Source organism: Rhinolophus hipposideros (assembly GCF_964194185.1).
Source record: "Rhinolophus hipposideros genome assembly, chromosome: 2".
NCBI lineage: Eukaryota > Metazoa > Chordata > Mammalia > Chiroptera > Rhinolophidae > Rhinolophus > Rhinolophus hipposideros.
The window spans coordinates 63,080,960-63,097,412 of NC_138048.1; the positions used below are offsets into that span (position 1 = coordinate 63,080,960).

General features: G+C 32.3%; 1 protein-coding gene across 12 annotated transcripts in view; it reads right to left on the reverse strand.

Annotated features, from left to right (window-relative positions):
- The window catches only part of ATP11B (ATPase phospholipid transporting 11B (putative)), a 101,582-nt gene that overhangs the window by 42,242 nt on the left and 42,887 nt on the right, over window positions 1-16,453 (reverse strand). For all 12 annotated transcript variants that reach the window (XR_013995096.1, XR_013995097.1, XM_081076344.1 and 9 more), the window contains 9 exons: window positions 12,049-12,199; window positions 10,727-10,924; window positions 7,256-7,495; window positions 6,441-6,616; window positions 5,913-5,981; window positions 4,505-4,578; window positions 4,328-4,431; window positions 2,093-2,274; window positions 599-802 (listed from right to left, as the gene is read on the reverse strand). Coding sequence is in view for 10 of the 12 variants with exons in the window: in XM_081076344.1 (XP_080932470.1) it covers window positions 599-802; window positions 2,093-2,274; window positions 4,328-4,431; window positions 4,505-4,578; window positions 5,913-5,981; window positions 6,441-6,616; window positions 7,256-7,495; window positions 10,727-10,924; window positions 12,049-12,199 (1,398 nt within the window). In the remaining 2 variants the exon portion in view is untranslated. The remainder of the gene's footprint in view (window positions 1-598; window positions 803-2,092; window positions 2,275-4,327; window positions 4,432-4,504; window positions 4,579-5,912; window positions 5,982-6,440; window positions 6,617-7,255; window positions 7,496-10,726; window positions 10,925-12,048; window positions 12,200-16,453) is intronic.

Below are 16,453 nucleotides of genomic sequence, written 5' to 3' on the forward strand. Positions count from 1 at the left end.
GTAATAATAATAGAGTATAATCTGATTAAATAATATGAGTCTACTAATGACAAGAAAGGAAATCTTTTGGGGGGTAAATAACATTTTGTTTAATTTTGTTTAAATGATAATAAAATAATCAACACCCCACTGTGCTTTAAAAGTGTGATATTAAAAGCCCATTTTTCTTGTTTGGACATGATGAGTAAATACTGATAATATTAGTAAAATATTATCATATGGCAACATCTGTGGCACTCAAAACACTACAGGGATATAACTGTGTCACTAATTTGCAGTGTATCAAGCATAGTGAGAAATTATAAAAGTGCTTTATAAGGTGTCTGTTGTAACTACTCAACTGTGCTGCTGTAGTACAAAAAGCCTTCACTGATGATATGTAAGTGAATGAATATGGCTGTGTTCCAATAAAACTTTATAGACACCAAAATTTAAATTTCACATAATTTTTACAACACGAAATATTATTCTTTGGATTCTTTTTCATCCACCAAAAGATGTAAAAATTACTTTGAGTTCATGGGTTATAAAAAACAGGCATTGGGCCGTAGTTTACTTACCCCTGAACTCTATGGTTCAGATAATTATATATTCTTACCTTCTGGCAAGCTGCCTCAATTGTTCAGCACATTCACTGTCTGATTTCTGGTTTATAAGTTCAAGGATATTCATGGTTCTGTGAAAATGTCCACATGATAAACTCACACTAACAGCTGTTTCATGTTTATCTCCGGTAAGTACCCATACTTTGATACCAGCCATTCTCAATGCTTCAATAGTTTCTCGTACTTTATCTTGTAGTCTGAAAATAAAAGAAACAAAATTAGAGAATACTTTTTGGACTGTATTTTAAGTATTAACCATGTAGTACAAGCAAGGTAAATTTTGGACTTCTTGACCTAGGAATGTTACAATAACATTCAGTTCAGTAATATAACTGAATTTCTTCCCCATTAAGTAAGAAACAGGAATAACCAAATTAGTGATCACCTAGTTAACATAAAATTTACAACCTCATATTTTAAGTGTGTATCTTCAAAGTTCATTTGTATTGAACCAAATTACGTATATGGTCTTCATAAACTCCTATTTTATTAGAAAAGTCTTAAATTTCAAATTAGGAGATTTTTCTTTTTTTGATAAGGAAATCTCTCATATCAGTAGTTCAAAAATCAGACTGGATAATAAAGGACTACATAACTTCAGGTGAGTCTCAGAAATCTTATGAGGAAAACTGAAAAGTAAATGAAAACCTAGATTACAAAAGGCAAACACCCGTAGATCTAGGAAGCAGAGGAAAACATAACAGGATTAATTTGTAGATTTCAATTTAATCCATAGAATTCAATTTCATTCAAGAAACTGAAACACACATTGAGATTGATGCTGAGGAACAAAGACAAAGAATAAATGAATGTCAAGGAATTTACAGGCTAACAGAGAAGAAAGAATTTAAACAAATAATCAAATAATTATACTTATGTAAGGACAACACAGAACTACCTACAAAACATGGAGAGTTCATAAAAAAACAGAATTTTTAATCCTGTTAGGGGTAAGAAAAGGTCTCACTGGAGTGGGGGTAATATCCGAGCTATAGTTTATGAATAGGTATTCACAAATGGATAAGAGAAAACTGATCAAGCAGAAGGTATAGCTTTGCCAAGTAACAAAGCCACAAGGCAGAAACAGTTTTAACTATAATTGTTGTTCAGAGGAGAACTACAGACAGTTTGGTACTGTTGAAGCATGAAGTGGAAGGAGGCAGAGGTGGAAAGTGAGGCTGGAAAATTAGCAGCTGCTTAGTCTTTGTATGTCACACACTGAGGAGTATTCTAAAAATTCAAATCTATTGGCAAAATTATACATAGCTGGATTCTTTCATCTATTTCAGATATCTGGCTAGAAGAAAAACTGTATATAACTATACAAAACTAATTGGGAAAAATTAAGGCTTTAACTCTCCATTTTGATTTTAAATATATTAGTATTATAGGATGTTAATACATGGAATTTGTCTTAAACTAGAAACACTTGGCTATGAAAATTCTTATGAGAAAAAAATGACATTGCCTATTTATCGGATACTTACCTGTCTTCTACTGCTGTGGCTCCAAGTAATATCAGGTCTTTCTCTATAAACTGGAAGACATTTGCCAATTTCTCTTCTCTTTGCTGCAAGGCAGTCCTGGCTTCAAATAGGCGTCTATCTATTACCTCATACTCTTTAGATGTCAATTGTCTGTAAGCCATGCACAGAGTTCTTAGTCCTTTCTAAAACAGAAAAATTAAAGACAAAAATTGAACAAAAATAACTAATGGAAAATCAAGAAGTCATTGAAATAAACCGAGGACCTCATTACTAAAAATCAATTACAAATAATTTAAAAGTACTACCAGCTAGTGACAGGAGATAACTGATGCGTCACAAAGTCCTAGGGGCCTGAGTTATGAGACACACAGGCACTTATTATCATAGCTCTTTCAATTTCTGATCAGTCTTAAAAAGTTGCTCAAAATAATTAAGGTCTTTGAATTCTAGAATATTTAGTTAGAGCCTAGACAGAATCATAAAGATGATCTTAACTGTGGTTTTAAAACTGCTTTACCTAGAAAGCCAGAAAGTTCTTAACGGTTACCTTCAGGTTTGTCAAGAGAGAGGCAGCCCCAGATTCTACCCTAAGAATTTGTATTTTAAGCAAAGAGGACCATAATTTCCTGGGGGTTCATGGTTTGACAAATTTGCAATTCAAATAAAGAAGTCTGTAAGGTGGCCATTATCAAACAAACAATACTTCCTGAATGTTTTAAACCTATATCATTGTATCTTCACTGGTGAATTGGAATTACACAAAACTTAGGAATATATATTTGATTATCTGATTCTACTGGGTTCAAATTTTTCTTAACAGTATTAATATTTGAAAGTTGATATCTAAATCTAAAACCTTATAAAAGTTCCTTTTCTTGCTATATATTTTCCTCAGTAAAACCCAAAATAAATGTTCTAATAACAGAACTTGGAAAAAGTAGATTTTAAAACAGTATTATGACACTATTTAGCAGATTTCTAAATATTGGCATTCCTTGATTTACAAATGACCCTATAAATCACTGTTTCTCTTAAATAACAGTTAAGGGACCATGAGTTATTACTGTATGAAATTTATTCATTCATTCTACACCAAATATTTACTGAGTGCCAACTATGTGCCAGCACTGTTCTGAGCATTGATATAAATGACAGCAAGGAGGAACAATGTCTTTGCTCTCGTGGCTGTTACAGTGTGGTAGATGAACCAGATCATAAACACTGCGGGAACAAGTAATGGGAGAAAAGAAACCATAAGTAAGCAAAGGAGGATGGTGAGCAGAGATGAGTATGGAGTATACATTTATAGAAATGCAGAAATGAGCGATTCTGATAAGGTCCTAAGACTGAGAGACAGCTGCTTAATAATAGTTCACATGAATTGTAGCACTATGCGTCTGTAAGATTCTCCTACATTCTTTTATTAAGAGAGACATAATTCATATACCATGAAATTCAATAGTTTAAAGGAACATTTTCATCACACCCAAAGGAATCCCATACCCATTAGAAGACACTTCCCTTTCCCTCCTTCTTCCAGACTATGGCAACCACTATGAATTTGCTTATTTTGGATAATGCATATAAATGGAATATGTAGCCTTTTGTGACTGGCTTCTTTCACTCAGCATAATCTTTTCAAGGTTCATCCATGTTGCAGCATATATCAGTACTTCATTTCTTTTAGTGGCCAAATAACAGTCCATTATATGGACACTGACACATTGTTTAATCCACTCACTGATGGACATTTGGGTGTTTCCATTTTTCAGCTATTAGGACTAATACTAGAAACATTTGCATACAAATTTTTACGTAGACATATGTTTTTAATTCTCTTGGGTGTATTGCTGGGTCATATAGTAACTATATTACTCTATATTCTATGAGGAACTACCAAACTATTTTCTAAAGTGGCTGTCTCGTTTATATTCCCATGCATGAGGGTTCCAGTTTCTCTACATCCTTGGGATTCCCCTGTATTCTTTTAGTAACCCCCCTTTTCAATATAGTAATTTGAGTAGTCCTTGCAGCCAGAAGTGCCCTGACTGTAATAGGTTCAAAAAGATTTGTATTTTAGCAAATTTTAACCAAAGAATGTGGAGAGAACACATAATGTAACAGAACTGCAGAATTTCCGTAATTTTTGATAAATTATTAATGTAAAGATAAAACCCCAAATCTTTCAAATATACACGTCTTTTTAGTTTTTACATCACAGAAATTTGCACTCACCAAAGCAAATTCATCTACATGAATTCTGGTTTTTTCTATTTCTCCACCTATACATTTAGGGAGAATTGATGATTCAGCTCCTTTAGCAAATAAAATCTTCTCACCTAAAAAGAAAAATGAGTTATCAAGCTCTTCATATTAGATAAATAAGAATTCATGAAAGTTTAGGTTGGTTACCTGAAGGTGCCTGAACAATTACACTCATTCTTCTACGGTCTGAATCAAATTCCAGAATATGAAGCAGTTTGTACCTAATGGAAAAAAAAATAAGAAAGATAAAATTTTACTTTTTTGACTAATATTGAATAAATATTTAGAAAGAATTCCTAAAAAAGATAAAAATGGTTAATTTAGAAGAAGAAGTTAACCTCAACTACATTTTCAAGATGACTGGTTACGAGTCATTACTAACAACCCCAAATATAAATATAAGGAACAGACATTTATTGAATACTTACCAAACACCATATACTTTATGTATCTTATGTCATTTAATACCCATGAGAACCAAAGAAGGTAGGTCTTTCTTTTTGTTTTGTTTTTTTACAAATAAGGACTATTAAACTCATAAAGATTAAGTAATTTGCCTAAAGTGAAAAAAGTTTGTGAGTCACACAGCAAGGATTGGAATCTGCCAAACTCCATGTTTTTCTTACTAAAAAAGATGATTCATTCTTACTTCCTTTTTCTGCCCAAACACACCTGAGAAATACAACATATTCCCATTAGTAACAGAGGTTCATTACAGCGGTGATTCTGAATCTGGGAGAGGGTATATGTGTGTAGGTGTGGTGAACAAATACCTCTTTAGGGAACTGTAAAAGAATTTGTGTGGATGGGTCAGGTGTAGCCTGAAGTCTTCCGGATAAATTTATACAATGATGTACATATGCAATGCTTTGCCATCTCAAAAAAAACACTAACTGGAGTGATGGTTTATACATTAATAGAATGAGCTAGACAGGCTCCAACATGAAAGTGGCCAAAGAATGGGCTCTTTTTAGTTTGGAAAAGCATAGTTTGAAAATGCACAGCTGGAGTTGAGATATGATTGGAATTGATAAAACCATGAAACATATGAATACATACAGGAATAGACTAATTTATCAAAAAGTAGAAATAAGACAGCTGTTCCTTAATGTTTAAAAGATACAAGAAATAGCAAAAAGTTTTTCTTTATTTAGTGAGTAGAAACTTATGAAACTCATTACCCCAGGAGTGTGTAAAACTAACAGATAAGCAAATTCAAGAACCATTAAGCTAAAAGACAGATGAAAGCTTCAGAGTAGAATACTGTTATTACTGTGATGAGATACAACGTAATACAGACATCATTCTAGAGCAAAGGTCAATAAACTTTGTCTGTAAAGGGCTAGACAGTGACTATTTTAGGCTTTGTAGGCCATATACGGACGGTCTCTGTTGTATAGTCTTTTGTAAATAACCCCGTAAAAATATAATGTAATTTGTGGGCTGTACAAAAATAGGCTGTAGGCCAGATATGGGCTGTGGGCCATAGTTTACCTATTTTTATTCTAAGCTAAATGCTTAATATATAAATAATTACAATATAGAAAAAAATTACCGTTCCAGTGTTCCAAGTGTTTTAACTTCCATAGTTTCTTCGGTATTGCCAATAAATACAATGCCGATTCTAGGGAGTAAGAGGAGAAAGAAATATAAGATTTATATTTCATATTTCAATATAAGAATATATTTCATATTCACAATGTCATTATAAACTTAGCTTCCATAAAAACACTTAAAATATAAGTTTGAGATTATTTTAAAATATTTCCTTTGAACATAGCATCATTTTTAAGAACTTGAAGGATATGAGTAAGTCCAAAATAATACATATAAAAGTATTCTCACAAATTACATTATTTGTATTTCCTAGTAACCACTTTTAAAGATCACTTCAAAATATGACTCTACTGCAACCTGAACAAAATTAATGACACATTTCAAATGTTCATTAACAATTTAAAATACACTTCCATATGTATGTGTTTATGAGATTTGTCTGACAATTTAAAATAATTTTCTAGTATTTTCACATCTTTGTTTTAAAAGGTGTTTTCCTGATGATTTGGAAATCAGACTAAACTACCTTGCAGCGGCTTCCACTAGAGCCTTTTCATCTGGTGAAGACGCATAGTACTCCAGCTGTGAGGGGGCAAGGCTGGATTGCCAGGGCCCATCACCAATGCCATCCGTCTGAACATTACTAATCTGTACAGTGTGACAGAGGCTGACTGCTTTAAAGAAGAGATCGTGTTCTTTAATCTGTAGAAACATAATTAATATTCACACCACAAACATCACTACCAAGTAACATTTAGGAAACCAGGAACAGAATTCCAACATGTGCCAACAAATACAGTTACTAATTTGGTAACCTTTAAGATTTTGAACAAGAATGCTACAGTCTTGAATTGCCTAAATAACAGCTGGTTGCTTCTGACTCCAAAGAGTAAAATGTCACATTTGCTTATGACCCTTCAATTTTTAGGAGGCATAACCAAATTGCAAGTAAAGATGAAAACTCTTTTGTGGAAGAAGTGATGTCTCAGAAATTATTAAATAAATTGAAACGCTATTTCTCAACAAAGTCTTCTTTACTTCAAGCCAGTAAGGGCTTTCCTTAACTTAGTTCCATTTAATTACATAGAGAACTAAGGCATATTACATAGAGAACATAAACACATATTAAGTGACAAATTAAACTGGGTTATGACTACAAATTACATAGAGAACTATTATTAAGTTCTCTATTATTAAGTGACAAATTAAACTGGGTTATGACTACAAATTCTCAGTATTAAATCAAAGGATATGCACTTCAAATATATATTCCTTGTCCCAGAAACACAAAGAGAATTATTTCAAAGGAAACTCTTATTTATTAATTTAAAAATTGCTTACTAGTTCAGTTTCATTTTCAGGACTGGTTCTAAAGGAACTGGATGTAAGATGGGATAAGCTGTTAAGATGGGATAAACTACTAAGATAAGTTAAGTTTCCTTGTGAAGAATCTGGTGTTGGTCCTTCGGATACAAGTCTACCATTGATTTCTTGGTATTTTATGCCATTAATTGAACATTCTCGAAACTGCATCTCATTTTCCGTCAGTGTACCAGTTTTATCTGTAAACACATACTCCACCTAGAGATAGAAAACAAAAGAAAACAAACCTTTGTGTAAACGGTCCTATGTTAAACAAAACAATCTTAGCCTCTGTCTCTTAAAGTCAAGTTTACCTATTAAAATTGACATACTGATGCTGATTCTTATAATCCAAGCACAATTAAATAATTACAGATGTCGTGGAAACAAAACAGGGTAACAGAAAATATTTTAAATCTATACATTTTGAAGTTTGTGCATCTTTAGGTCGATGTTCATCTGTAGAGCTGACTGACAATGTAGTATTCGTACTACTTTTCTATCTGCTGGATAAGGTGCTTTTAAGTAGTAGGACTCAAGCATGACCTCTGACCAAGGGTGGAAAGGATGCTTAATTAACCTAGAATGTGAAGGGTGTCTGGTCCAGGAGAAATGATGCAGAACTGGAACAGGAACACAAAAGGGCAGCGACAAAGAAGTCAGAGGCAGAAAGTTGTCTAAACTAGACAGAGGAAACTAAAGTCAAGGGCAGGACACAAACTCAGTGAAAAGGGGAAAATGTGTAAAAGAAAATATATTAAAAAGTAGATAAGACAAGCAATTTTATTAGTCTTTGAGACTAATTCTAAAAAATTAACCCTAAAAGAAGGTAGGTCCAGAGAGAGAAGGATGAAATAGTTAAGGTTGTTTTTTTTTTATTTTTGAAATAGTTAAGTCTTGAAACAATTAGGATTATGGTGAGAATTTGATTATAGCAATGATGATTTGAGAAAGAAGCCATTTAGAAAGGGAGGAGCTATCACAAGGAAAAACACAAACAAACAAACTATAGAACAATATGCCTTATGAAAATAGACACAAACCAAATCCGGAAACATATAAAAAGGACTATACATCATGAACATGTAGGATTTATCCCTGGAACGAAAGATTGGTTCAACATACAAAATTCAATCAATGAAACCCACCATAATAGTAACATAATATTTTGTCCTTTATTCTATTAGTAAAATGATTATCTCAATAGATGCAGAAAAAGCATTTGAGTATCTCCCCTTACCTTAGAGTTAGAGTCTATACAAATTATGGTCAGTTCTGCTATTGCACCATCTTAAAAACATAAATTTATTTTTTACAATGACACTGATATATAAGGCAACAATTTAAGCATAACATGAAATTTGCAATTAGTTATGCACAATTTCATCTGTGAGAAACACTAGGTGAATGCAGAAAACTGCTGCACCCACGTGCAGGAATATGCACATACTCGTATGAATTGTATAAACCTCACACAGGTACCAGCTACCTCAGGTCATCATGAGTGTTATGAGCCACACCCATCCACATCTGGTGTTACAACTTTCCTTCTATTTTCAGATAACCTTCCTTCCAATACTTCACAATAACACACAAGTTGAAATACCTCTGCTGGCCACTTCCACAAGTAAACTTCAGGTCTTTTTCAAGATAAAGTGCCATATTTATTACAGTATTTATGTATTTCTTAACAATTTACCAAACAAGTTTCTTAACAAGTTAAGTATCGTTTTGTTTAGGTTCCTATCTTTTTATTTTAAATATGTTACAAAGTTTCTGTTGTACCACCTAAGTCCCATTTTTCCATAAGCCCTGTGGTTTTTACTAAGAAATTTTGCATAGCGCAGTGAGTTTTAGGAATGTATAAGTCACATTAGAGCAGAACTGACTATGCTGAAAAAGGAACTAGGAGAAAACAGAAAATGCAGGGAGCAGACTTTAAATAAATTGTCATTAATATCCTCAGAAGGTAAAACAGTAGATTATATTCCGTTATTTTATAGGAATATGATGCAATTAAAAGAAGATGATTCAGACATACTGGAGTATTAGAAATTAAAAATACACAACAAAAATAAATCAAAAGGTGGGTAGAAAGATAAAGTTGATGAATTTTCCCAGAAAGCAGATTATAAAAACAAACAAGTAAATGAAAATTGAAAGTAAGAATTAGAAAAACAAGAGATAAATGATCTGACACTCAAACAATAAATTAAAAGAAAAACACCCAAAAAACATGAAAAGACATGTTATCAAAGAAATACAAGAAATATTCCCAGAATTGAGGGACATGTGTTTCCAGATTGAAAGGGCTTAGAGTTCATTGAACTCTTAGAGCCCAATGAAGAAAAGCAAAAAAAAAAAAAAAAAAAAAGAAAGAAAGAGACTCACCAAGGTACATCATAAGATTTTAGAATTATAGCACAAAGAAAAGGTCCTAAACACTTTTAGAGATAAAACAAATCACACATAAAGAACGAGGAATCAGAATGGCACTAGATTTCTCAACAGCAAAACTGGAAGCTAGACAAAAAGTGGAGAAATGTTTTTGAAATTCTGAGGAAAAATAATTTCCAACCTGGGATGTATTACCCAGCTAAATTATTAATCAAGTGTAGAAACAGAATAAAGATATTTTCAGACATGCAAACTCTCAAAATATTTTCCCCTCTTACATTCTTCTTCAGGAAGTTATTAGATGTATTCCCCCCAAATGAGAGAATAAGCCACAGGTGGGAAGACACAAGATCCAGGAGACAGAAGATCCAAAACAAGAGAGAGGCAAAGAAGTTCCAGGGTGATGGTAAAGGGAAATCCAGGGTGAGAGCTGAGCAGCAAACCCAGAAAGAATCTAAATTGAAGCAGAAAGATAAAAGGATCCAAAAAAGCTGCCACCAAAAACAGGGGACGGGGGTGGGAGGGGAGTAGAAAGGGGAGAGGGAGAGATCGAGAGAGAAAGGTTTCATATATTTGTCAGAGAATTGTTTGTGGTACATGGAAATTAAGCAAATGATAAAACAGCAATTAGCTCTAGGGAAAAAATATATAAAAGAAAGAAAATGTAATTAGAGCATTGCAGGGCGTACATAAAGAACTAGAAATTAGTGAGCAATATTAAAACAGCCAAAATAATGTCAATAAACAAATGTTTATTAAATCCCAAATTGTGATATAATAATATTGGGGAGCTATGGGAAGGCAAAGTGGGTAGGTGTCTGGCTATTTAAATAACGCCTAAAATTTAAAAATCAAGAAAGAATGCTCTATAGAAATATAGTGCTAAATAATGGAAGAAATGGCTTAAGATTTTAAAATAGAAAACAAAATTACATGTGGAACAAAGGAGTGCTGTTTTTTGGTATAAACTCTAATATTTTATTAGTCTTTGTACATGTGTTGTTTTGATAAAAAATAAACTAGAAAAACAAAATAAAAGGATCATTTATTTACCTGTCCAAGCTCTTCATTCAGGTCAGAAGTATTGACTTGAGCTTTCTGATCTGTTTCTTCATGATAGAGATCAAGATCCCAGCCAATAAAAAATGATCCAAGAAATTTCTGCATTTCAACTGTCACATATAATGAAATTGGAATGATGAAATTGTAGAGTACCAAAAAGGCAAGGAAGTCTGAAATAAATCTCAGAATCTAGGGGGAAAAAAATGATCATTTGATAAGAGAAAATACAAAAATTTCTTCAGTATTACTGAAGAAAATTATCAGAAAGTTTCATGTCTAAATAGACCATTAACTACATTCTGAATCAGAATAGTCTCATGAACTGAAATTCATTTATTGATTTCTCTTTTTAACACATTTCCTTTGGTAGTTTTTTTGCTCATTAGACTCTTGAACAAAGTAAACAAAAAGGTTAAATTCAAATTACTTAATTTGTTACTTTTCAGAAGCTACCAAAAAGCCTGTTGTGATTGAAACTGCTTTTGGCAAAATTATAACTATAACCTCTGGAATATACTTACCATTCTACTCCTGCCCTTTAAAATCACAGTTAACTAAAACTTGACTGTAATTTTTTAAAAAAATTATAAAATTGCTAGGCTAGAACTACTAGAATTTACAACTCTAAAATACAGATTATACAGGAATAGCCTACTTTAATGGCATAGCAGTACCACATTTTAACATGCATTCTGGTAAAAGACCTAATAATGAATGATACTGAAAATATGCTACTGTGATTATCTGCTTTGTGGTCTCTTGAGATCCAAATTTGTCTTCCAATATTTATATTTTAATCTAAGGTGAAATATGGACAATTATTTACCAAAATTGCAGGTTAAATTTTCTTGGTCGTTCATATTTAATCAGTTTAAAACTTTACGTGATATAATTGTGTTACTACTTCATACCATTAATAGAAAACAATAGTAAGACCCCTTGAATTATTCTGACAGAACTGAAAATAAAATCAATTTACTCTATTTTACTCGTAACATACAGTAAATGGAATAAAAAACTGAATTTGCACTATTCAAGTGGAATGCCAATATAGACAATTTAAAGTTTTGTGATCTCTTGCAACTATTCAAGTCATGCCAAAGAAAATACAATTGCTTATGCCCCCAAATACACAAAGCATACCAGTACAAACATGCTGGCTACTCTTCATTTGCAGTGTCCTTTTGTCGCCCTTCACTAGTAACGATGTTAGGAGATCACAGTGGTCACTCCTATTAGAAGTGACTACCAAAGCAGTAATTGTGCTAAAGAATAGTTTCCTTTACAGCAGAGTCAAGAACACCATAAAATACCTTACTACTATTTCTTTGATGTTCTGTTTTTTGGTTATACCAAGGTTCATCCCATTTTTCTTCAGCTTGCCATGTATATTTCAAGATAGTACTGATGATGGCTTCAGAAATAAGTATTATTAGATAAATTATCAAAAATGTATTCATTGACCTGAAATGAGAAAAAGAGAATATAAAACATATCAAAATGTGTTACTACATTCAGCTTGGAAATACTGGTATTAAGTAAGATGTAAAAATATTTAGGATATGATGGTAGCTATTTAAAGGACACAGTCTTTGTTTTTAAGAAATGACCATTCAATAAATAGAATCTATTTACTAGCAATAAAATAACCACTACGTAAGATTACAAGCCTATTTCCTACATATATTACTGTTCAAAATGCCAATAGGTAAATGACAGTTTTGGCCAGTTATTTTTGTATAAGTAATTATTCTAAGATTTTATATATTTTCAGGACCCCGCTAATTTTAAGTATAAACATAACTAACATTTGTATTGTATTAAGATTTTATAAAACTTGTCACTCACTAACTTGTCTAATCTTTATAAAAACTCTGTGAAGAAGAGACTATATATCCTTTTTAATGCTGAAGACCAGAGCCCAAAAACCATTCTGTAAATTTCCAAAAAAAAATCATAGAAGTCAGGAATTGACTTTAGAATCCCTCTTCTTTTCACCAGGCAAACTTACTTAATATTACAATATTAGGTTTCTTTCATCAGCATGTTGTCGTTTTTAGGTCCTGTATGCATTCTGTTGGCTGTACACGTAGGTGGTTTTTTGGGGAATGACTGCAAATGGTATAGTTTTAAATTTCAGTTTCTGTCACGGGTGTTTCTTTTCTAATATAAGTATCCAGTTTGTGATGATTAATGTTATATATCAAATTGACCAGGCTAAGGGAGGCCCAGATAGCTGGTAAAACGTTATTTTTCAGTGTGTCTGTGAGGGTGTTTTTGGAAGAGATTTGTATTTGATTCAGTAATCTTAATAAAGAGATACACCCTCACTAACGTACGTGAGCATCATTCAATCCACTGAGGGCCCAAGTGGAACAAAAAGGCAAAGGTAGGGTGAATTCTCTCTCTTCTTCAGCAGGGACACCAGAGATCCTGGTTCTTAGGCCTATGGATTCCTGGTTATACCAGTGGCCTCCTGGTTCTCTGGCTTTCGACTCAGACTGAGTTATATCATCAGTTTTCCTGGGTCTCCATCTTGCAGAAGGCAGGTGTGGGACTTCATGGCCTACACAACCACTCGAGCCAATTCCTGTAATAAACCTCCTCTTATATATATCTATATGACCTACTGGTTCTGTTTCCCTTTAGCTGCATCCTACAAAATTTAACACATTGTATTTTCACTAACGTTTAGATATTTTAAAAAATTTTCTTTCAGATTTCCTCTTTGACCTATAGATTATTTATCAGCAAGAAATCCAGTTGCTCCATATCCTTACCAATGCTTGGAACTTTGCCTTTTTAGTTTTCACCATTCCAATAAGTGTATATTAGTATGTCCTTGTAGTTTTAGTTTGTATCTCTCTCATGACTCATGATGTTGCACACTTTTTCATGTGCTTATTAGCCATTTGTATATTTTTGTGTGTGTGAAGTGTCTGCTCCAGCCTTTTACCCATTTTCCCCCATGCTGGGTTGCTTTTCTTTTTATTGTGGATTTACGAAAGTTTTTAATATATTATTATATATTCTGGATACAAGTCCTTTATCAGATGTGTTTTGTGAATACTGTTTCCCAATTCATGGCTTGTTCACTTCCTTAACTGAGTAGTCTGATGAGCAAAAGTTATTAATTTCGTAGAAATATAGCTTGTCAATTTTTTTCTTTTATAATTATTTTGTGTCCTAAGAAATCTTTACCTATCCTCAGGTTATGAATATATCTTCCTAAATGTTCCAGTTTTAGCTTTTATGTTTAGATCTATGATCCATACAGAAAAACTTTTTGGTGTGTGGTGCTGAGGATTATTATTTTTTTCCATGGATAGCCAATTGTTGTTTTATCATTTGTTGAAAAGGCTATCATTTTCCTCATTAAGCATCATTGAAAAATCAATTGATCATATATGAATAGGTCTATTTCTCAAATCTTTAGTTTATTCCATTGAATTATCTTTTTTGCTAATACCATACTCTACTTACTATAGCTTTATATTAAGTTTTAAAGTCAGATAATGTAAGTTCTCCTGCTTTCATAAAAGATTGTTTTCATTATGCACTTTGAAGATAGATTTTGGCTACTGTATTTCAACATTCATTTTAGAATCACCTTGTCAATCACTACAAAAAAACTTCCTGGGATTTTAATTAGGATTGAAAGAATCTACACATCAACTGACAGTTTAACAATGGTGAGTTTTGGTCTTCTTTAATATTTCTAGCCATGTTTTGTAATTTTCATTATAGAGATCTTTCACAAGTTCTTAAAAATTTACTTCTTAAAAACTTATTTCTAAATATTTTATACTTTTTGACACTATTGTAAAATAGAACATTTTTAAAACTTAATTTTCCTACTGTTTCCTGTGGGCAAATAGATATAAAAGTAATATTTTTAAATTGACCTTGTATTCTGAAAACTTGCTACACTCATTTATTAATTCTAATAGTTTTTTTGCTGAATACTTATGACTGTCTATGTGAAAAATCATGTGTCTTCCAACAGGGACAATTTTACTTCTTACTTTCTAATATTTATGCCTTTTATTTCTTTCTTTTGTGGCATTAAATAAGGCTTCAAGGATAAAGTTGAAAAGTGGTGAGACTGGATATTTTGGATACGAGTCCTTTACAAGATATGTACTTTGCAAATATTTTTTTCATGTTCTGTGGCTTGTCTTTTCATTTTTTTAATAGTGTCTTTTGAAATGCAGAAGTTTTTCATTTTGATGAAATTTAACATATCAATTTTTGGTTTTGCTTTTGGTTCATTTACTGTTATGTTTTCCAAGAAATCTTTCCTTAACCCAAGCTCACAAATATTTTCTCCTGTATTTTATAGATTTAACTCTTATTTTAAGTCTTAAATTTTAAGTTAGTTTTTATATATGATGGGAGGTAAGGGTCCATGTTTTTGGAACATGGATGGTCCAACCATTCCCATACCACATGTTGAAAGATGATCCTTTTGTGTGGAGATATATTTTATAATAAATTAAATCTCTGATGCAGGGTTATTTAGATAATAAATAACTGTGTCAATTTCTGTAAATTGTGTTTTCAAAGAATTTGTCCATTTCATCTGAGTTGGAGAATTTAGTGACATAAAGTTGTTCATAATATTTCTTTATCTGTGGATAAAGTGACCACAGTATGTAGGATCTATAGTGACAGCCTTTCTTTAATCCCTAATATAGGTAATTTTTTTAGTATTTCTCTCCTACCACTTCTGTGGTAGTATTTTTGTCCTCCTTGATACCCCAATCTAGGTAGAGATTTATCCATTTTATTAATATTTTCAAAGAACCAACTTTTGGCCTTGTTAACTGTGTCTATGATTTGTTTTCTATTCCACTGGTTTCAGCTCAGATCTATAACATTTCTTCCTAAATTGGCTGTAATTGCTCCTCTTTTTCTAGCTTCTTAAGGTAGAAACTTAGATGACTGATTTTAAGCTTTTCTTCTCTTACATACACGTTTATAATTAGATATTTCCCTTGGAACTACGCTTTCCCTTGAGTTCACAAATTTTGATAAGGTTGGATTTAAATTACCATTCTGCTTTTTTTTCTCAAAATTTAGAAATGTTCAGTAATTATTTTTTCAAACATTTTTATTCTGCCCCGTTTTTCTTTTCTCGGAGACTCAATTAGACGTATGCTAGATAGCTTAATGTTGTCCCACACAGCACTAAAACTTCATTTTTCTTCAATATTTTTTCTCTCTGTTCTTCAGATTGAATAATTTCTATTGCTCTTTCAAGTTCACTGACAATTTCTTTTGCTTTCCTCAATCCGGTGTTGAGCCCATCCAATAACATTTACTTTTCAGTAATTACATTTTCCTCAAGAATTTCAAACTCAAGAATTTCCACTGAGTTCTTTTTTATAGTTTCCATTTCTGTGCTGAGATTTCTCATATACTCATTCACATCTTTCTATAGGCCCTTGAAGAGATTTATAATATCTGCTGTACAGTTTTTGTCTGCTAATTACAAGATCTAGATTATTATGGAGACAGTTATTATTGAGTGCTTTTTTCTCGAGTACAAGTTACATTTTCTTCATGTCTGCTTATTTTTGATTACATAGTGGATTTTAGAAATAATAGGTTGTAGAGACTCTGTATTCTTTTATGTTCCTCAGAAGAGTATACATTTTCATTCCACCAGAAGTTAACTTGGTTAGGCTCAAACACCAAACACTGCACTACAACAGG